General features: G+C 44.2%; 1 protein-coding gene across 2 annotated transcripts in view; it reads right to left on the bottom strand.

The window, feature by feature from the left end:
- Tmc3 (transmembrane channel-like 3) overlaps positions 1 to 15,901 on the bottom strand; it is a 48,225-nt gene extending 32,324 nt beyond the window's left edge. The window contains exons 1-7 of one of the 2 annotated variants that reach the window (XM_008759610.4): positions 15,721 to 15,901; positions 14,538 to 14,684; positions 9,174 to 9,249; positions 4,258 to 4,339; positions 2,095 to 2,201; positions 1,310 to 1,408; positions 1,066 to 1,208 (exon numbers count right to left, since the gene is read on the bottom strand). In XM_008759610.4, coding sequence (XP_008757832.1) covers positions 1,066 to 1,208; positions 1,310 to 1,408; positions 2,095 to 2,201; positions 4,258 to 4,339; positions 9,174 to 9,249; positions 14,538 to 14,684; positions 15,721 to 15,809 — 743 coding nt within the window. In that variant the 5' untranslated portion in view covers positions 15,810 to 15,901. The remainder of the gene's footprint in view (positions 1 to 1,065; positions 1,209 to 1,309; positions 1,409 to 2,094; positions 2,202 to 4,257; positions 4,340 to 9,173; positions 9,250 to 14,537; positions 14,685 to 15,720) is intronic. The other variant, NM_001170432.1, reaches the window with a different exon arrangement.
- Between the last annotated feature and the right edge of the window lie 6,420 nt (positions 15,902 to 22,321).

The raw sequence follows: 22,321 nt of genomic DNA, 5'->3' as shown, positions 1-22,321 counted from the left end.
GAGGTCTCATGTCTGCAGCTGTGAGGGTAAAGTCTTCACCCACTCTCTGAGATGAAGCTGTGTTCCTGAAGCTTCTGCTTATGGTAACTCCTCTGTGTGATCATGCCAAGCCACTGAGTCCCTCTTGCACAGGACACTCTCTTATATACTTGAAGGCAGGAGATTTCCTTCTCTGTCCTTTAGGCCATCTCTCCAGTACTAAGCCTTGGCTTTCTTCCCCAGTTACAGTTCTTGTTCTTTCGTCTGCTCCGAGTGACTTTTAAAGAATAACACCTAGTGAAGGATTGGAATTGTTCTGGAAGGGTCTTCAGGCCACCATGAGCTAAGCTGGAGAGCCTTCAGTCATCAGAAGAGCCCTTCCAAGTCACTCTGCATCTCTTCACAGTTTGCCTATCTACTTGCTATGCTGTTTCTAAACGCACTTTGCAATTGGACAATAGGGGGCGTGGCAATGGCGAAAGAGCTAAGTAGACCAAAGGCAAGAGATAAGGTAACAAGGCCAGGCTCTCCCTATGCTCCTTTGTCAACTCTGTATTCCCTCTGACCCCCTAGCTTTACACAGAAGCATAGAATGTTAGCCTGGAAGGAAGCCTGGTGCCTTTCTGAGGCAATGTATGCACAGAGGAAAAGTGTTGCCACAGGACTCTGGGTGAAGTTGGTGGGGCTCACAGTGGTACATTGCAGGACTCGTAACTCTAGTCAGTTTTCTTTCCTTTGTACTGTGACTTCCTCTCAACCATGATCAGGAGGCATCAGTGGCATGCTTTACCATCTGGTCACAGGTACACATACAAGCTGTGTGCGTTCTCCTACCTCTAGTCACGATGTGGTCGATCATATCTTATTAGTGCAGCTATGGCATCGTCTAAACCAGATCCCTCCCAGAGCCTTGCACACAGTAGTCAGTGTACAGTAAGTGCTGGCTAAACTTAGTATAACTCTGAGTCTTGGTCTCTTTGTCTATAAATGACTATAGTGACTCGTAACTTTAACAGGGCTATTGACAGGAGGTGAGGGACGTGTTCTAACCCAGCTCCTGACATGGTCTTGGAGAAATGATCATACTTCTTTAAGAGAATGATGAAGCTGTAGGCAAACACTGCCATCCCCACCAGGAAATATGCCAAGGGCAGGCGGTAGCCGGCTCTCCCGATCCGCCTCTCTCTTCCGTAGTATCCATAGAACAGGACAGAGTATTGAAGGTAGCCCTGCAAAGAGAGTACTCGAGTTGTTTCTGATTCCTAGATTCCAGAACTGTAGCCCTTTCAGCTCTCCCTCAAGGTCTGGGTGTAGTCAACAGTAGCCTTACCCCGAGGGACCAGACAGTGTCCAGATCCTGTGCAGACATGACCTGCTCCTGGGGGATGGTCTTGCTGGCTGTGCTTCCAAAGGGCTGGCCTGCGATTAGCTGGCGAGAGAGAGAGGAAGTGTTGACACGTTCCTCTGGGATAGGGGGACCAGATTAAAGGAATGGTGGATCCCCATGTGTCTGTCGAGGTGCCCTGATGGTATCTCTAGGGATTGTGGTAGACTTTAGCTCGATTCTCTTTAACGAGAAAGTAAAATGTGCCTGAGTTTTCCTTTGTCTGATATGTGCTTGTCTGCCCTGTTACTGTATAAACCGTTTGAAAAAAAATGCAAGTGGCTTCTGTGACTAAATCTTGGAGGTCCCTGGACCTCATATACCCTGAGGAAATGAATGGCTCTATTTGTTAATTAGGACAGAGTTTACCTGGAATACTGGGAAGACAAACTAGTACATGGGCCAAATCCACTCTGTTACCTCTTCTATGGCCCGAGAGATACAGATATGAATGCTTTTTACATCATTAAGCCACTGGGAAAAATAATCAAAAGAAAAAAATTCATGCATATGAAATTCAGATCTTAGCTACATACACTGGTCTCTGCCATGCTCAAACCTTCTTTTGCGACACATAGCTGCTTGGAGTAGTGGTGACTAAATCTGATACAGTCCCTGTGTTCTTTTACACGGCTTGTCATGTTCTTCCTAGTGTAACAGTGAGGGCAGCAGGTTTTAGCACCTGCCTCTCCCTCTTGCACCTCTGGCCCCATTCCTGGGACAACTCTTACCTCAGGAAGGACAACAAAGGCACCCGTCATCACCGTGAGCACTATGTTAATACCGAATAACCACCTCAGGAAGATGAAGTAGGAGGCCACACCAGATCCGAAGTGACCTGTGGAAAGACAACAGCGTGGCTCTGCTCAACCTTCACGACACAGAGAGCTTATACCCAGCAGTCTTGTCATTCACCTACACCAGGACCACCCACAAGAAGAGTGATGTCATATGGTGCCCTCCAACCCCTCCCCCCACCATTGGCTGCTTTGCTGGGTCAGCATCCTATCCTGACCTCTGTCTCTGTACAGAGAAGGACCACCTCTGGTTGACCAGCACACTGACAATCTCCCCAGTGCTGTACCCATTCAAATATGCTGAATCAAACTTACTAACTCATGTGTTGGGAGACTTTCATATTCCGTTCTCCTATTTTCCATTAGATTGCATATTCCGAGGTTTCTCTAAGGTTTTTTGTCTTAATTTCAACATTGAAACTATTGTCGTGTTAACTGGAGAAGCCAGATAAAGGGCATGTAGAAACTGTCATGCTCTGTATTCACACACTTCCTCTTAACTTAAAGGTAAGAGAGCATCTCACTCCATTGAAATAACAGAAATGATTCTTCTAACTTCCCATCTAGCTTTTGATTTTTTTTATGTGTATGAAATCTATTTTCTGAGGCTGGAGCTATGGCTCAGCGGGTAAGAACAATAGCTGTCCTCACAGAGGACTTGGACATGATTCTCAGCATCCCCATGGTGGCTCACAACCATCTGTAACTCCACTTTCAGACACTCTCTGCTGGCCTCTGTGGGCAGAACACACATGTGGTGCACAGACACATACATGAAGGGGCCACATCCATACACTTGAAAATAAATCTTTAAAGAGTATTTTCCAATCGTTAAATTTTTCTAGATAGTTTCCCCCTTCGCTTTTATGATTAAACAGGTCTCCATGCTGAGATTTGATTTGTTAATGTATATTTTCTTTAATAATTTCCGTGATTTGGGGCTGTACATTCATGTATTTAACAGAACATTAAAATGACAGGACTAGGGCTGGAGAGATGGCTCAGCAGTTAAGAGCACCCACTGCTCTTCCAGAGGTCATGGGTTCAATTCCCAGCAACCACATGGTGGCTCACAACCATCTGTAATGGGATCTGGTGCCCTCTTCTGGCCTGCAGTCACATATGCAGGCAGAATGCTGTACATAAAATAAATAAAGTAAATCTTAAAAAAAAATCTTTAAAAAAAAAATGAGAGGACTAGATTTACTCTTTGAAACAGCTGACTCTACAGTGTGATTTATTTCTATCGACTCCAGGAACAACTTGATGCAGAAGTAACAACATTCCCGTTTCTGAAGTGTTTGCCTGTTCCTTTGAATGGTCAGTTCCTGCACTGCGATGTGCTACGCTGCTGTTTGGCTGTTTAGCATTTAATCGTGTATTTTATTTTAACCCTTTTGGCCATGCAATTTCTTGAGAACATTTTCTTACTTCTATCTCCCAATTTATCTTTTGGATGTTTTTCTTCTTGCATTTACTGATATTTGATTATGAACCCTAAGAAATGCATTGAGCATGTTTGTGGAACTGCATCAAACGTGGCAACTGACTTTTGGGAAAGTCTACAACTTGAAATAAGTGTGCCCTTGTCTCTTCACAAGGGCATCACCTTCTTGGCTCCAACTTCATGCTTTTCTTCACTTTGGGACTTTAAAAAGTTTATTCACTCTTCTGTGTATGGGGGAGGAGAAGAGATTTGGGATATGATTAATTACTTTTTAATATATATTTTCTAAATTCTTACAGTCTTTTCTATAAAAGCACATATGTTCGTGTTTATATCTTGAAGTTACCATCTTACTTACCCTTACAGTTTTTCACTGACCATTCAGAGTTTGCTGTCTGACTGAATGAATGTACTAGGAATGGTCATGGAGCCCTGGAGGAATGTGGAAAGGCAACACGGGGACTCTTCCACCTTGGGAGGTGGGGAGGGAGCAGGTTTCCCATCTCCGAGTCCCACATGAGCAGAGCCTCAAGCTGTACAAGTGTCCTGGGCTGACTCTACTCCATGATGGCTGAGGCTCACTAGGCATCTCAGGCTGTGCAGTGGCCACAGTTGCACAACACCCCTGCATTGCTCCAGTGGATACTCACTCTCGATTTTCTTTATCCTCATTTCCCAGGGGATGAAGATGACCACAAAGTTACAGGCCAGACGGGCAAATTTCCGCCAGAGCTAGACAGGAGAGACCATGATTAGAAAACTTCTCATTTATAACCCTGGTAATCCATAGGGCTCTGGGGTGGGTCCTGGGTGGAGGAGGGGCTCCTGGACACATCCACAGACCCTATAGTTATAGTTTCTCAGGCTGCTAAGCATGTTTAGAACAAAGCAGCCCCTTATTCTCCCTGTGTCCGGTGGTATACATCTGGTTTGCGCTCTGAGCTATGGGGTCTGCACTGCTTTTTGGAGACAGAATTTCATGTATTCTGAGCTGGCTTCAAATTGGCTGTATACCTGAGGATAACCTTGAACTTCTGATCCTGCTGTCTCTAGCTTCCAAGTGGACCCCAGCACAGCCAGTTTAATGCGATACTAATTGGGATCAGGGCTTTGCACTCCCAGGCAACCATTCTCCCAACTAAGCTACATCCCAACCCTGTGATCTATAATCTTTCGGGTCACAGTCTGCCTTATTCATGGGTTGAGGACTAGGAAGGTGGAAATTCCATTAGGAATGATAGCTCATGATACTCATTTGACCCAGCCACAGACCCCTAGTAGCTCTCTGTGTGGAGCCTGGGAATCAGTCTGACTCACCAGTTCCCCCAGATGATTCTACCTGTGCCCCAGTTCAGAAACCAAAAATCTAGACTTCCCTTTGAAAATAAGTCCTATTCCAGGTGCATCTGCGTCTTACACGGTGTCTCCCAGCCTCTGTCCTGGCTGAAGCTGCCAGGAATAAGCTTGTCTGGACATACACCTGCCAAAAGTATGAAATCATGACTCTTTCTCTCAAAGGAGAGCAAAACAGAATGTGGCCCATGCCGGCTCTGCTGTCCAGCAAAATTGAAAGGTTGTGCATTCTAACACACAAACAGCCCGGGTTTGTGTTGGAAGCAAATGATATCATTGCACAAGGAAGAGCCACAAATGTAATTACTGCATTCCCAACTGTAAGACAAGCACCCGGTCCTGACACAGACTCACAAGATAATGTCATTCTGGATGGATCTGCCAAGGCCAGACGGCTGCCTGCACATGGAAGTCTGAGTTTTATCAGAAGTTCGAATTGTCTTTAGCTCATGATTTGAGAACCAACTCAAAGACAAGCCACCATTCCTGTGAGCAATCATACAGACAGCATGTGAGCAGCCAGGAAGAAATGTCTGTCTCTGAGTTCGCCTTGTTAGGATCACTGGTCTCTCTTGTAATTTTCTAATGTCTGCCTGGCATCATCTGCCCAGAAAATGCGAGCTTCCTGATCCTCAGAGGCAGGTAGGCTCAAACATTCTTCAGCAAGGCCTGGGCTTAGTAAACAATGACTCTCCTTAATGCTTTAAAGCCCTACAGTTAAAGAAGCACAGGAGAAGTCCAGAAATCTGTCCAAGCCCTAGTTTTCGTTGTACATCTGTCTTGCCATGAGCCCCCATAGAAAGTTCTTTTCTTTTTGTGGGCAGCCATTGGCTTATCTGTGGAAGAAGCAGTGAGTGACATCCAGTCTTGCCTCATTTAACTGTCTAAGGATTTCGGTGCACAAACAGGGCTAGCTCTGTAGGGAGATGCACTCCCTACCAGTGTAAAGCTTGAAGAACCAGACTCCCTATACTTAAGTGGTCTTTGGTAATAACAGCTTTGTCTAGGAGGGCTTCGGAGAGCTAGAGAAAGGGGCAGAGAGTTGCGGGATGCTGTCATGCAGACACAGCATGCCTACGGCACTATCCACTCTCAGCAACCTTGCTTACCTATAAAACTGGGTCTGTCAACATGCCTCAAGGAGGAAGGAAGGACTTGGCCAGCTCCTGGCCCTCCTCTAAAGACTGCTGATGGAGTGGACATCAAGAGGCTGCTCCTCTCCCTTGGCATCTTTAGGCAGTTAATGATAGCTGGGGTGAGTGGCATCCAATCTTTTTTTCCATTTTTAATGGTCTGAGGATGTCAGTCCACAGAAGAGGCTAGCTCAGGGTAGCTCTATAGGTGAGAGATGCAATTTCCCTACCAGTGTGAGGTTTGAAAAGTCAGAATTCCTACACTTACATTGCCACTGTCCTTGTAGAAGGGCTTTCCTGAGCCATAGACAATGTCTTCCATGACATTGCTACTGGAAAATTGTCTGTGCTCCTGTAAATGACTCCAAACCCATGTTCGCCATGTAAGTAAACTTAATGAAACTTATTGATTTGTGAACAGACAGCAAGCAGACACAAGATTAGAGGGATTATCCGGGACATGAAGGGATTGGTGGGAACCAAAGGGGAACAAGAGAGTAGTGGTGGGTAAATATGATCCAATACATATACATGCTTCATATACATGTGTGAAAAATGTCACAAAGAAAGCCATGTATACATAACTAGTGTATGATAATAATAGAAACAAATGTGATTGGAAAAGACGTTGTGTTGATTGGCAGGCATGGGAAAAGTGTGCCATGCTTCTCCGATGATTTCCCCCAACCCCCACAGCAGAAGAGTGGAGAATCTAGACTGAGTCAAGGTCTAAAAAGCCAACAAAACACAACTGGAAAGAACACACCAAGATTGGATGGAGCAGGTCACAACTGTGGGCTTGGGTGACTGTGTTTTGGTAACTCTCTCTTGGTTAGAATATTCTAGTAATTATTAAGTTTGGGTTTTTGGTAAATTGTTTGCTTAGTAAAATTTGTCACTTATGTTGGTTAGAGAAGCTCTTGTCTACCTGGGATAACTATTCTAGTACCACATACGGTATTTCCTGAGAAGTACGCTCACTTCCGACAAGCCTGGAGTCCCTCGACTGTGTTTTCTTGCAGTGGAGGCAGTAAGCAGGATAAGTTTCAGCTGGGGGAGTTTGTTTCCTTGCACAGGAAGGGTAACCACAGCAATCCTGTGCTCTGGTCAGGTTGGGTGGGACGCACTTTCATGAACGTAGGCTGGGATGCGGAGGCTTCCAAGGATGCACCTGAGCTGAGACTGAATCAATATGAAGCCATATTTAACGAACAAGCCAGAGCAGTAGCTACCGTCTCTATGCCCCAAACTGAACTTAACTGGAAGAAAATGCCCTTTGCCGAGGCTTGGGCAATGCGAACTGGGCTGGAGACACATGCCCTGTGCAGTGGTTTCAGTGGGAAATGGCCCCTGCAGGCTCAGGTATTTAACACTTGGTCCCCAGTCAGGGCTGGGCAGTTATGCAGCCTTGACTGAAGAGCTATGGTCACAGGAAACATGGGTTTCAAGTGTTCATGGTCTCACCACACTTCTGGTTTGCCTTGTGCTTGTGACTAAACCCGTGATACCCCAGCCACCATCCCTCCCTTGCCATTATAGATACACAATTTGGGACTGAAACCCAAAACAAACCCTTCCATAGGTAGCTTTTGTGTCTGGCGTTTTATCACAGCAACGGAAAAGTAACTAATACCCATAGTGAGGACTAGATAATTTCCAAGTAGGGCAGGGATTTTGGATTACCTATTTTTGTTACAAAACTCTTCTTTTGATAATGCAGAATGCCTTTCATATAAGGGATGTTCTTTTAAAAAAATGCTTGTTGGTCAGAGTTTTGCTTTGTAGCCCAGATTGGCCTGAAACTTGGAATCTTTCTCTGTCAATCTATTTTATTTCTATTTACTCCACCATCTCCCTTTCAGTGCAGCTGGTGTAAGGAGGCAGAAATTATTTTGGTCATGAAACAGAAGAGATTCTCTGAAGAGTAAGAAGAAAGAACACCAAGGCCTAACCTTGCAGAATTTTTAAAAATCATTTTCAGACATCCAAAGTTAATAAATTTTGATTCAGAAAATTTAATAAAAGTCTATTTATATCTCTTCTGTCAAATTAATAAACTTAAAACATAACATTCAAACTTTGTGTAGATGTAATAAGGTCAGGTTAGTGTTGCTTCATTATTTATATGATGATATAAATGTTAAGACTTTTGGAAAATAAGTTGTAATATTTACCAAGAACCAAAAAAATAAACCCAAGCCAAAACACCACCAACAACACCCCACAAAGCAAAAGATAAAAACCCACCAACCAAACCAAAAAGTCCAAACTCATAATGCTTCCTAGGTGGATCATAGCTTCTGCATTTAACCTAAAAATGAATTTAAGAATCTGCACATGGCAAACATGTTTTTGTCGAGTTAATTACAAGGGAAAGCTAGGAGCAACTTCACTATCTACCAGAAGCCAAATAACAAACGGACAGACACTTTGAGATGGAAAAGTGAACAGTTTTGTAAAATGATAAACAGATGCTATAGACCAGTATAAGAATATTTAAGGTTTTAAGTGGGAGAAGAAGCAAGAGAAAGGTATTGTCAGTATGATGAAGTAAAAAGTATGCATTTATATAATGGCATTAAATGGGATTTAAGATTAAAATGTCTTTTTTAGAAAGACATTAAGTTGGGGATGAGTAGGCATAGACATGATTTTTTTCTGTGTGTTTTGAAGATAAGAAATCTAGTCAATAATGGGAAATTTCATAATATGCTTGATTTTAGTTTTAGCTATCTGCTTAGAAAAGAGGATAATCCCACCCCACCCCCGACTTGAATTATGACATGAGAGCTGGGATTTGCCTGAATCACTCTAGGTATTAGTGTTCCAGACACAAGGATGAAGCAAGTGAAGCATTATGGGGCTGAGTCAGGAAGGCTGCTGGATATTATCACAAAAAAATTTTTCCTTTTCCCAATAAACTAGACTTATTTGTATCACACAACTGATGACTGGTGGCCCCCTGGACTGAAAGCCAGGTTTGGTGGTGTTTGAACTTGTGGACTTATCGCTATTCTACAGTGGTTAACGGTGGGTACTCCTAAGTATGTGTGAGGACCGGGGCATGGTGTGCTCTTTACCTCTGCTCCCGCTGCTTGGTAGCCTCGAGTCCTGGTCAGCCTGCCTTCAAACTTCAATACGATCTCCTTTGCTCGTCTGAGAGAAGAGAAACATAAGAGTGACCCCAAATTTACCACAGCCAGGAAAGGACCACCAAGCGATACAGGAATAGAATTAAAATATTTCATTTCCTGCCCTTTGAAAACAAGAAAATAAATGCTTTTAAAACTATTGTTTAAGAGGCTGGTGACATGGCTCAGCAGTTAAGAGTGCTTACTGCTCTTTTGAGGACCTGTTCCACACCTATAATTCCAGTTCCAGGGGATTGGATGCCCTCTTTTGACCTCCACGGATACTTGTATACATACAAACACATGCATCTGAAAACTGTGTTATTATTTATGTGCATGAACTAATTGGAAAAACGAATTCACACCAGTTGCTTACAGTTCACTTTGTCACAGTGCTTCCTAGGCTGGTGGCTGGCTGGGCATTACAGGCTTTGGGGATTCTGATTGCAGCCACCATAGAGGTCCTCCGCTTCACAGCTTATCTCTTCCAGGCCTTTCCTTTCATTACAATTCTCGAGATTTTATTTTTATTTTATGTGAACGAGTGTTTGCCAGCATGGGTATTGGTACCCTACATGAGCACAGTGCTGGTTAAAGGCAGGGAGTTAGATCTCTGGGACTGGAGTTACAGGCCACTGCAAACTGCCATGTATGTGCTGGGAACTGACCCAGGTTCTCCGGAAGGTCACGGTTTATTTCCAGCCCTGTCTAGTCAATTGTGTAGTAGTAACACCGTATCTACCTTCAAGGACCCTGCTTCAAGGAAGGGTGCTGTCAAATTTATTAGTGTAACAAAGTTGTGTGTATACAAGCGCAAGTTAATTAGTGTAACAAAGTTGTGTGTGTACAAGCCATGAACACAATCTAGTCTTGGCAAATGACCAGCACACTCAAATGACCTGAGATCCCCACTTCAATACTTGGTCTTTTTCCAAATTTTCTTTTTCCTTTCTTTTCTCTTCTCTTCTCTTCTCTTTTTTCCTTTTCCTTTTCTTCTCACTTCCTCCCTCCCTCCTCACCCCCCTTTCTGTTTCTTAGACAGAGTTTCTCTGTGTAGCTCTGGCTGTGCTGGAACTCACTCTGTAGAGCAGGTTAGCTTTAAACTCAGAGATCACCTGTCTCTGCCTCCTGAGTGCTGGGATGAAGGCCTGTGCCACCACCACTCAGGTCTTTGAAATAGACAGAAATTGAAATTGGGTAAATGAGTTGGTTAATAAAATGCTTTGCTTGCAAGCATGAAAACCTGAGTACAATCTTCAAAGGCTACATAAAAAGACAGGTACGACAGGGACCACTTAGAACTTCAGTACTGAAAACAGGCCAGCCAATCTAGCCTGCTGGGTGAGGCAAGTAACAGACCAGCCTTGTCTCATTAAAAAGGATTGAGAGAGTCTTGAGGCATGATACCCGAGGCTGTCCTCTAGCTTCTGATAAGTACACAGATACGTACCTGCTGGTTCTCTCTCTCTCTCTCTCTCTCTCTCTCTCTCTCTCTCTCTCTCTTTCTCTCTCTCTCTTTCTCTCTCTCTCCAAACACACACACACACACACACACACACACACACACACACACACACACACACATACACTATGCACACAATGGACTGAATCTGTTGGGAAAGTTATGGTTAAAACAGTAACCCAATGAATAACAAGATTGAATGAAAGAGTGGACACTATGGGCTGGGCTGATTTCAGAGGCTTTTACAGATGCTCACCCACAAAACAACCTAATGATAGACAAGCCCAAGGCAGAGACACTCAACCACACCTGATGATCAGCCTCTCCGTTGGGTTACACCCACTGTTAAAGAGCTCAGTTCTTCTCAGCTCATTGGTTTGACAAGTCCATTTAACAGGCTATTCCCGTATGTGCCTTCCGCAAACCCTCCTGATAAGACCCAGTGAATGTCAATCCTTTAAGAGTCACGGGGGATAAGTTAATGCTTGTTTCTGCAAAAAAGGTGACCTCCCCAAATCATTCCTTTACCAAATTCTGAGATTTAGATCTGTCCTGTTGACTGCAATTACACTTTTTGTTGAAACTGTCTTGTCTGTTCCAGTCTGGCCTTCAACTTACTATACAACCAAAGATGGCCTTGCACTAACCCATTCTCCTGTCTACTCAATAATACTTTCATTATTGTAGCCCACTACACACCCTGGCTCTACTCTGATCAACATAAGAAGTACAGAAACAACGAGGGGCACCCTCTATACATAGATATAGCACCCATTTGTAAAAATTCAAACACTGCAAAAAACAAAATAGCAAGTAATTTCATAGTCTCATTTGTGACTTTGTTCCCTGCGTGTGTTTTCTGCATTTTTATTTTGGGTCAAGGACAGTGGAATACAGACATGAAGAGAACTGCTGTCCTGGAAGGGCTTCCTACTCAATAAATACAACCCAGTGACCAAGATGCAGCGATGGAGAAACGTGGGCTCCACGGTAGAAGGGGGAGGTGTGGAGAGGTAAAGGGGAGGTGCGCATAGCACAGGCCCCTTAGCAGGAAACCGGTGTGTGCTGTGCCCTCACAGAAGGGAGCTCACTGCTGTTGGTATCCCTCCTGCTTTCTAAGCAGTCAGGTTCACTGCCTTCTGCCCCCTCCACAGACACCAGGATCAGTCTCAGCAGGTCCAAATAATGAAGGAGCCTTTCAAGGTAAAGGGCAAGAGATGTAGGTCCCAAGGGGAGGACAAAGGAACCATTCGGTCAGCCTGAGGTATGGCCTGTGTCTGACGTTTGGGAGCTTTGGTGAGTCAGAAGGTGTGACTGAATTCACCAGACACCTAGACTTGTGTTTTATTCCTGAGTTATCTGAAAGAATGGCAAGCAGGTGTTCTGTTCTTGTCTCAGTATTAGAAAGATTTATCTTGGGGCTAGGGAGGTGGCTCGAAGGAAAGAACAGCCTACTGTATTAGCATGGGAAACTGAGGTTGGATAACCAGCCCAGGTAAAAGCTAGCACATATTTGTAAGCCTCACACCATGTGGGCAGATGAAGAGACAGGGTATTGAGAACGGACCAACCTGCTAGTCTAGCTGGAATAGTGAGTTCCAGGTTCAGTAAGAGACTCCGTCTCAAAGAGTAAGGTAGAGAGGAGCAGAAGATGAAGAAGCTTGCTGCTGATCCCATCCCCTCTACTAGTGCACACACAGGGCAGCTCTCTCTCTCTCTCTCTCTCTCTCTCTCTCTCTCTCTCTCTCTCTCTCTCTAACACACACTTTCAAACACACACACACACACACACACACACAAACACAAACGCACACGCACACACATACGCACACATACCACTGTTTAACTTCCAAATTACCCAGATTTAAAAAAGGACATTTCTGATAGTTAACCTTGTTTTTAGTTAGCTTTAAATTATTTGCTCCAAAAATTACATAAAATCTCTATGTTTCAGCACAAGAGACCCTGGTCTTTAAGGTCAGAGTGTCTAGGTTAAAGCTGAGCTTGTCACAGCTTTATGTATTCACAGGCTATATTTGCTCAGACTGCTCTATTACTGTCTCCATCAGTCTCCTCATCTGGAAAGTGGGCAGACTACTGCACACCCCCAAAGAATAGAAACGATGAGATCCAGAAACAAACCAGGACAGCGGGCAGAGGAGAATCCATTGCAGTCATCTGAGATCAAAGTGTGGATGTCTTTAGCCTGAGGGTCATGTTGGTTAGACTGGGACTCAAATCTCAGAAAGGGACTATTTGATTGGAAGATGTATAAGTTTGATAGATGGGAGTGTGAAAGGAATACACACTGGCATCTAGAAAAACCACCCTGAAGAGCAAGGTGTGACAGCAGCTCTTGGCACACAGTAGGTGTTTGAGCATCAGGCATGGGGGCTGCTTTCCCAGGAACGTGTATTCCTGGTTCACAGTAGCTCAGTTACATGGGTTATGAAGACCGTGCCACCCTTATGGGGTCTGTGGCAATCACCCCCATTCTTAGGTGTGAATATCACATATTGAACACAAGGCTAGCCCCAGCAGTGCTTAACATATCTGTTGTTCAATAAGCTTAAACTCCTGAAGTTCAAGCTTGAGCGGACAAAAGGATCAAGCTGAATTGAATATTTAAAGTGCTGGGGACCAGGAATATAGTTCAGTCGAATATGGACTATTGTATGTGAAGCCTTGGATTCTATTCCCAGTGTCACAGAGATGGGAGGTGAGAAAGGGCTGGGGAGACTGGGTTCATTTCCCATTGCATTTGGTTCTGGATCCGAGGGACGGCACAGGCAGTGCTTTTGAAGGCACGCTTAGTTTAACTGTTGACATTTTTGGCAACATTGTTGCAGGACGTATGAGTCTTTGTTTGCTGTCACTTCAGCTTTAACCAGAGGACCCTGTATCTAGAGAGGTTAGGAACTTGCCAGATATCAAACAGCTAGAGATCTGAGGAGGTAGTATTTGAATTCAGGGAGAGAATATGCCTTCAAAGTGTAAGCACTTAACTATGACTGAGAGAGATTCTCTAATTGACTCAAAACATCCTAATAACCTAGCTTCCCGAAGAGATTTCCTACCCAAGGGAGATAAAAGCAAAGAAGTGAAGTAGATGTCTCTTTGATTCTGGCTCTCAACTTGTCTCCTGTGAGTTTGGAGACAATGTAAAAACCTGGCATTTGGAAAAGAGATTGGCACTGTCTACCAACAAAACACAAAACAACACACAATACTGCGTGTGTGCACACACCCACACCCACACCCACACCCACACACCACACATACATGTACATGCACTCTCTCACACATATTACATTCACATATACACTCTAATACACCCCAAACTCTCTCACACACATGACACCACACATACATACATGCACACACACCACACAATACTCTCATACATATACCACACTCACACACACGCGTGCACACACCCCACACTCATAAACACACTCACACACACCCCACTCACATATACACTCTCATATACCCCATACTTATATACCCCATACATACACACACATCACACTACACACATATACATGCACACACATACTCTCAAACACACACCATACTCAGACACACATATGTGCAACACACCCTATTTACACATACACACTCTCACACAAACAACACACACAGACAACATTCACACACATGCATGCACACACACAAACACACACAAAGGCGCAAAAGCACACATGCACACTCACAGGCAGTGTAACAGCTATGACTACATGGTCCCCTCAAGCATCTTTGGGACTTCTCTAGTCAGATGCAAGACGGTCACAGTTCTTGGATGGCATATTCACTCTTATCAGTGACTGCTATGGAGACCCCCTCCTTACCTCAGTGCCCGAAGCTTCTGCCCCATGGTCCAGGGTCTGCAGCGGATATTTGCCATGAGATCTTTCTGAAACTGTATATTCTGGAAGATTTGTTCTGGATCACTGCTGTCTCCTGCTTCGTCAGCATTAAAGCTGTCGTCGAAGTTACTGAATGGAAAAGGGTCATCATGGAGGAAATCTGATTATAGAATTATTTCCAGCAAGAGCATCTTTCTTGCGTAACTTCTGCATCTCACTGGCCCAGGGTCATCTGTATAGTGTGTGTGTGTGTGTGTGTGTGTGTGTGTGTCCATAGACTGACAGAATTTGGCGGTGTCAGCAAATCCCTAGGAACTCATTTGTGGCCAGTGAAAAAGAATGACTTCTCAAGGCAAGAGGCAGGAAAGGAGAGAGGAGAAGTGAGGCGCAGTAGTTTTGAGAAGGGACACAATGTCATCTGCATGCTCACCAAGGTGACGAGGGAAGCTTAGAGACTCAATTCCTCCTCCTTCCACCCTAAAGGTAAAAGAATGTACACTACCCTGTGTCACCCGGAGATGCCTCTCTGTTCGCTTGTGTTCATTTTAAACACAGAACAAGAATGGTTGTTACAAACAAAAGAAAAAAGTGAGTTAAATGACTGCATGAGGCAAACTCCTTCAGGGCATAGCTACTGTGTAGAAGAACAATTTTTCAACATTTAGCAGGGCCTTTCCTCCCTAGTAATACTTAACATGTAACTCAATAATTTTTTTAGGAGGAGATGAATAATCTATGGCTTTTGCAAGAGAACACATTTCCTCTAATTTTGATCAGAATGTCTTTTATTTCCTCAAAGGACAATTTCTCTAGAGTCAGAGGAGGTTCCAGTATTTAACAGAAAATATTCCGGATAAAAACCTAAGACGTTCCGTTCCCATCCTCGCCCACTTCTCCTCTATTGGAAGCGTTTTCTAGCAGACACCTGATTTATTAGAGGCGGCAGATGTCTTTTCTGCTCTCTTCCGACACTAGCTATTGAGGAAACAGGGAGAAGCAGATGAAGCCCATGTGTGGAATTGGCGGGCCACAATATAAGTGTAGGGTACAGGCTTTGGAGCCGGGTGCTGGCAGCTGTCTCCCTCAATGAGCATGGTCACCATCCCAGCTCCGCATGCCCCAGAGAAGTAAGTTTCTGCACTGGAGAACCCAGCAGGGCACTCACCCAAGCAGCAGGGAGTCCTGGTAGAGGTAGCACTGGCTGGCATTTCTCCGGATGCTTCTGTAGCGCTGGGATGCCTTTGAGGTTTTCATGAGGCCTGGTCTGCAGTCAGTGGTCCCCAGGGATAGCCGGGGAATTGGGAAGCCTTGAGTTTGCAGGCAGGGGTCTGTTCGAAATGAGCTGTTTGAGAGGCCTGCAGAGTGGACTTGCTCTCCTCCCTCAGAAGCAGGAACAAATGCCTGCCTGCAGCTGGTGCTGGGGGCAGAAAAGAAGCCAGGAGGCCAGCCAGGGTCATACATATGTAACAGTGAGGTGGGTGTGCCCACATTGATTGGCTAAGATCTGGACAGTTGGAGGCGTGGCCCAGTGGCCTAAGGATGTCTTGGTTCTTCCTAAAGTCCATCCTCAATCTCTTGTGCCCAGACAGAGCTCAAAGACTTGCAAACGCCTCTACCTCTTACTACAGCTGACTGTTGCTAAACACTTTCGGAGCATAGAAGGCAGGGTGTGGTGGGTCTCCCCAGAAGAGGCTTAGAGACCGCAAGTATACTGCCTATCCAGGCGCAGACAATAGCACTCTATTTTTTCCCTCCCTCTACATCTTTCTCTTTTTGTTCGTTGAAAGATGTTAAGCTTACAGAAATGCTGACACCATAGAACCACGAACACCTGGCTACTTTCAGTAATTAACCATTTACATTTTGCCACCGTTGTCTCAGTTCTACCAATCTTTTCCTTGCTACCTACTATTTACAAGTAACTCTAGAAATAATGACCCTTCAGCCTTTACGACTGGCATGTTCTAGTAACAAAAACTCAATTACTTTAGTTCTAGTCTTACGTGTATTAAGTACGGATGTATCAATATGCATAATGACCCATAAAGCTGAGTTTAAGAAAAATTAAGATTGATATTTATTTTATTTTAATCTCAGGGTTGGAGAGATGTTCCAGAAGTTAAAGAAAACACTACTACTCTTGCAGAGGACCTCAGTTCAGCTCACTAAGCACCTATAACTCCAGCTCCTGATGACCTCTTCTGTCCTCTGTGGATGCCTGCATATACATGGTTCTCTCTCTCTCTCTCTCTCTCTCTCTCTCTCTCTCTCTCTCTCTCTCTCTCTCAGAAATCCTTAGAAAACAAGACTCTGGAGATACATCTATGTTGGAGATCAAAAAATATATAGCCTCTGAAAATGGGGCATCTTGTCCATGCAAAGGCCAGCAACTCCTCCTGTCCTAGCCACAGGGAAAATGGGGCCTGTTCCCGTGTCTTATGCATGTTCTCCTTGTTAGCGGTTCACTGGCTTTTCAGCCAAACATCTCATCCCCAGCCGAGGGCTTTGCTGCGCTTGTGAATTACAGACCTGTCTGCTGGTGAACACTCAGAACGCTGGCTGCTCTCTGTGAGTTAATGTGTAGCTGAGCAGGAAGGTGCAGTGCTAGAAATCATGGCCCGGCTCTGTTGAACGCTCTGTCTTGCCTGCAGTAAGAACTCCACATCTCAGGGAGCAGAGGTCAGGGCAGTGCTGGAGACAACAGAGCAGAGGGAAGTCACAGACAACCACAAAGTGTGGGGATAGGAAAGGGTCTCATTCCTTTGTTCATTTACTTTTCTTTTAACTTATTATACCCCATAACTCCTTTGCTCTAACTATTGGCCACAAGTAAAATCCGGTGAAAGGCAAAAGAGAACTCTGACCAAATGAATAATTCTCTTCTGACATTTGTTTTGACTTTATATGTTCTTATGGGTACTGAAGTAATGAATTTTAAAATAATTGTTAACTTTAAATCATTCTTAATCGGCACATGATTGTACATGTTTAATGTATTATGTGTTATATTGATATACAATAAAGTGTACATACAGTCAAATCAGACTAATGACCCATTGTCTGGAGGGTGCTGGGAGAGTTAAAAAATCCCCATTTCTGTTTATTTTGAAGTGTATAATAAATTTAAACAAAAATACTTCACAGAATGACATTTGAAGGGTGGTCCTCATGGTTTCTACAGTCTGAAGTCCCCAGTCTTTTGCTAGGGACACATGGATGAGGCTCTTGAAGTTGGTCTTTACTGTCCTGTGTGTGAACCCCTTTCCTTCAGCTTCTGCTGCTCTGGACTCCAGAGATGGGGGCAGAAAGTGCAAATACAGATGCACCTTTCTGCAAATGCAGATGCATCTTTTTAAATGCTTGAATGGCTGACATTGCATGCCTTCCGCCCACTATGAGAGAGTGACTAGACCCCCAGTTACTGGATGATTCTACGTCAGCTCAGCCTTTGCAGTCAAACACTCTTCTTAAAAGGGATCCAGGCAATGTCAGAATGACCTATAACTATAATTTTACGCACTGTAAATGCTTACAGGGTTCACCTGATGGGAGAGGAAAAGTGAAGGGAGAAGAAGAAAGAAGACAGAAGCTAACTGTAGTTAGAGCTTGTGGATACTGGCACTTCCAAAAGCAAATCCCAGAAGATTTGAGTAGAAATCACTTGGTGGCTTAGCTTACAGGAACAAAAACGTTTATTTCCTACATTGCCGATTGCTAAGTGAATTCTATTCTTAGACATTAATATCCCGAGAGCATCTTGACATGTAGACATTACTCTGTTGCCTCCCTTGCTAAGCACCCTATTCTCAGATACCAAGATTTTAGTCCTTTCTTTTTTTTTAAGCAAGACAATCTTTCCTCCTGTTTGGATTTAGATGAGTGTCTGGCACACTGTTTTGACAAATCTGAAAGCATTGGTTTGAAGTTGAAAAATGTTTAGGGTTTGCAATCCAGAGAAGATGATTAAAACAGAACTTTCAGATCTGAGCTTGCAGCTGAATTAGTTGAGACAAGAGAACAGTTTCTGGGTGTGTTCGGCTACAAGCCACCTGGAAACTCATTCATGCTGGGATTCCCTGAGGACTGGGAAACTCTGCTCCTTTGGAGCTGTGACAGGAGCATGGGTGGTCGGCGGAGGGGCTGGCCTTTACCATAGTGGCTCCTCAAAGCAAGAGAATGCAGATGGTCACATAGCACAGCGTTTTCAAAGGAATTACTTGTAGCTGAATGCCTCCTCCCCACCACACCCCGAGTAATTCCAGAACCCAAAAGGGTGAGGTAGGAGAATCACTGTGAATTTGAGGCCAACATGGGATACAGTGGGACCCCATCTCTCCCTAGTCCCTTGAAAAAGAGAGAAACACTTCACTGTGATGAATCAGGGAACACACACATTTGGCAGGTATGTATGAATGCGCAAAAAATTACGACAAACTCAATGAATACACACAATTTGTCATTTTAAGGTAAAAATAATTAATATAATGAAACTTTTAAGAGGATGAAGGGACACTGATCTGAAGTTGAGAGGCAGTTGATATATGTGTGAGCTTTAGAACTTTGCATGAATGCTGTCAAACTTTGCCACTGGAAGAATATTCTCCTGTCTGATCAAGTGTTTAAAGAGTCTTCAGAAAAGGAAACTGGAGCCTCTTTAAAAGTGAAGTAAAAACACACACACACACACACACACACACACACACACACACACACACAACCAAAATAACAAAATCCAGTAGTTTGAATTCCTTGTCAAATAACTCGTTGGAAGGTGGCTAATATCTTCCCACAGTGATTTCCGGGTGATCAGGTTCTATCCCTACTGCTCAGGGCCTGGGTCAGCACAGTGGACACTGTTGTTTAAGGGAGGGAAGTCTGACAGCATCTCCTAGGTTTCTTGCATAGCAGCTCTGTGGCCATCAGCAGAAGAAGGGAAGCTAAAGCATCTCCAGTTCCCAAGGGAACCGAACAGAGCAGATGCCACATAAAACAGTTCCGCTGAGTTGACCTGTTACTATAGCTCGGTCATTTCCAGTTTTTTGATTGTATCTTGCGGTGAAATTCAAAAGTCTTTACATGCAAATTCTCATTGTCTAGAAATTGTATCAAGATTGACTAACACTTCCTTGCACTTATTTATTTTTGTTTTAAGACACTTAAAACCTTCAACACATGTTGACTGGACTGAAGACTTTTGAGTTGATGCCATGGATACAGACACTGTGTCCAGGTCACATTCACTAGCATATTTTGCATGGAACGTTTTGCCTTATAAAGTCCTGTTAACATCTATTTCCTGGGGTTGGAGAGATGGTTCAGTGGCTGAGAGTACTTGCTACTCTTTCTTTTTTTTTTTTTTTTTTTGGTTCTTTTTTTTTTCGGAGCTGGGGACCGAACCCAGGACCTTGCGCTTCCTAGGCCTTGCTACTCTTCTGAAGCACCCAGGTTTAGTTTTCTGAGCTCACATGGTGTCGCGCGCCTAATGTCCCGCCAGTAAGAACGACGCACGGCAACAGGATTCTTCTGCGAACAAGCCTTTACTGTGTTACAGCTCTTCTTAGTGTTACAGCTCTTCTTAGTGTTACAGCTCTTCTCAGTGTTACAGCTCTTCTGAACAGGGACCCCGAGCAGCAAAATCGCTCGGCTTATATAGACAACAGTATGCTAATTATCTCTCAGGGATTGGTGGGGCTTGGATCACCCCACTACTTGTCCTCCAGGGATTGGCGGAGAATGAATCACCTCATTAGCATATTAACGGTCAACTAACACCTGGTGAATAAACCGCACATGTGCAGTGCCGCTGTTCACCACTAGAGGGAGCCCTAGCAAGGGGACATGCCTGCACATGCGCAGTAAGTCGTTTATATCCAGACAAGGCTGGATGTCGGCGCCATCTTTGTTTCGCCGCGCCGCTCTCTACAACATGGAAGCTCTCAACTATCTGTTACCCCAATTCTAGGGAATTCAATGCCTTCCTCTGACCTCCCCTGCTACCAGGCATGTACATGGCACACAGACAAATGTACAGGCAAACACTCATACACATAAAATTAAAGAAAGAACTTTCCCCAAAAGCAGGACCTATAGTTACTTACCCTCTTGGGAGCTTTGCCATTTCTGCCTTGGTCTTTGGTCTCCATCTTTGAGTTAAAGCATACTTCTGTAGGTTCACATGCTGAGCTTTGGCCCATTGCTATGTGTTGTAATGCTAAATAATATACCCAAAGGTCTAGACCTATGAGTGACTTCTCATGATTACAAGCATTTTTTTCAAACCTTATCCCTTGATTTAAAACTATTAGTTAACACTGAACTGAGAACAGGACCCCCGTTGAAGGAATCAGAGAAAGAACTGGAAGAGCTTGAAGGGGCTCGAGACCCCAAAAGTACAACAATGCCAAGCAACCAGAGCTTCCAGGGACTAAGCCACTACCTAAAGACTATACATGGACTGACCCTGGACTCTGACCTCATAGGTAGCAATGAATATCCTAGTAAGAGCACCAGTGGAAGGGGAAGCCCTTGGTCCTGCCAAGACTGAACCCCCAGTGAATGTGATTGTTGGGGGGAGGGTGGTAATGAGGGGAGGGGAACACCCAAAAGGAAGGGAAGGGGGAGGGGGAGGGGGATGTTGGACCGGAAACCGGGAAAGGTAATAACAATCAAAATGTAAATAAGAAATACCCAAGTTAATAAAGATGGAAAAAAAAAAAACAAAAACCAAAAAACTATTGGTTAAATAAATTTGGCTTCAGGCAATTACTGGAGGGATTAGAGGTAGGTGGGTTTGGAGGAGGAGAGACTAGGGAAAGGAGGAGGAAGCTGCCATGAGGGCGAGATGGATGAAGAGCACATGGCCAGAAGAAACAGCAAGTAGCAGGGGTACATTGCTAGGGAGGTAGCTAGGTCAGCAGTTAGAAGACTAGATTAGGGGTTACTCCTCAGTAATTGTCAAAGCCAAATTAAAAAACCATAGTCTGTATCTCATTTATTTGTACGCTAGTCATGGATGTTTTAAATTGGATGAATTGCATTCACATCTCACAGTGTCTCCAGCTTTGTATCTGCTGAGTCTGGACTGGGAAAGCCCCAAGTTCAGGGATGCTTAGAAGTAGCATTAATGCCTCCGACTGATCCTTATTGCAATGATGCCATGGTATTGGTCCTCACAGACCCACTTGGGCTTCTACCACTTGAACTTGTATATTGCTTGTTTGGAAATTTTGCAACCGGAGGAAGAAATGGCTCAGCAACAGCAAGTAAAAGTAATTTCTCTTTTACCCCACTTTTACTTTCCAACTTTACTTTCCTTCCTGAAGTTTCCACAGGGTGCCTATGGAATGAGTTCTGAGTAGCTAAGCTTAGAAAAGAGATGCCACACACAGGACCTCACATCTCTCAGAAAAGCTTGGGACTGTGTTCATTTAGCTGAGGCAGAAATGTGTCCCTAAGATTCCTTTCTCTCACACAACTTAGATCTGTGTGAGATTTGGAGGGTTTCAAGAAGGAGTGTGTAGTTTGTTTGCTCTGAGTATAGACCAGGGACACCAGGAACAGTGGCAGATACAGTTTCTTACCAACTGGTCTGCCCCTCACATAGGAAACATCCTAGACTCTCCTTAACTCCAGTCTCCACTGAGTTTCCTCAGCAGTTCTGGGTCTTGGGTCAGGTATGGGTACAACTCACTGACTCCTTTGGGGGCATTACATATTTGATGGTAGAGGTTATTTGGTGTTGGACCCTGGGACCAGGGACTGAGGTG

The sequence above is a fragment of the Rattus norvegicus genome, chromosome 1 (genome assembly GCF_036323735.1).
Source record: "Rattus norvegicus strain BN/NHsdMcwi chromosome 1, GRCr8, whole genome shotgun sequence".
Lineage (NCBI taxonomy): Eukaryota > Metazoa > Chordata > Mammalia > Rodentia > Muridae > Rattus > Rattus norvegicus.
This window is presented reverse-complemented; position numbering and strand designations above follow the sequence as displayed.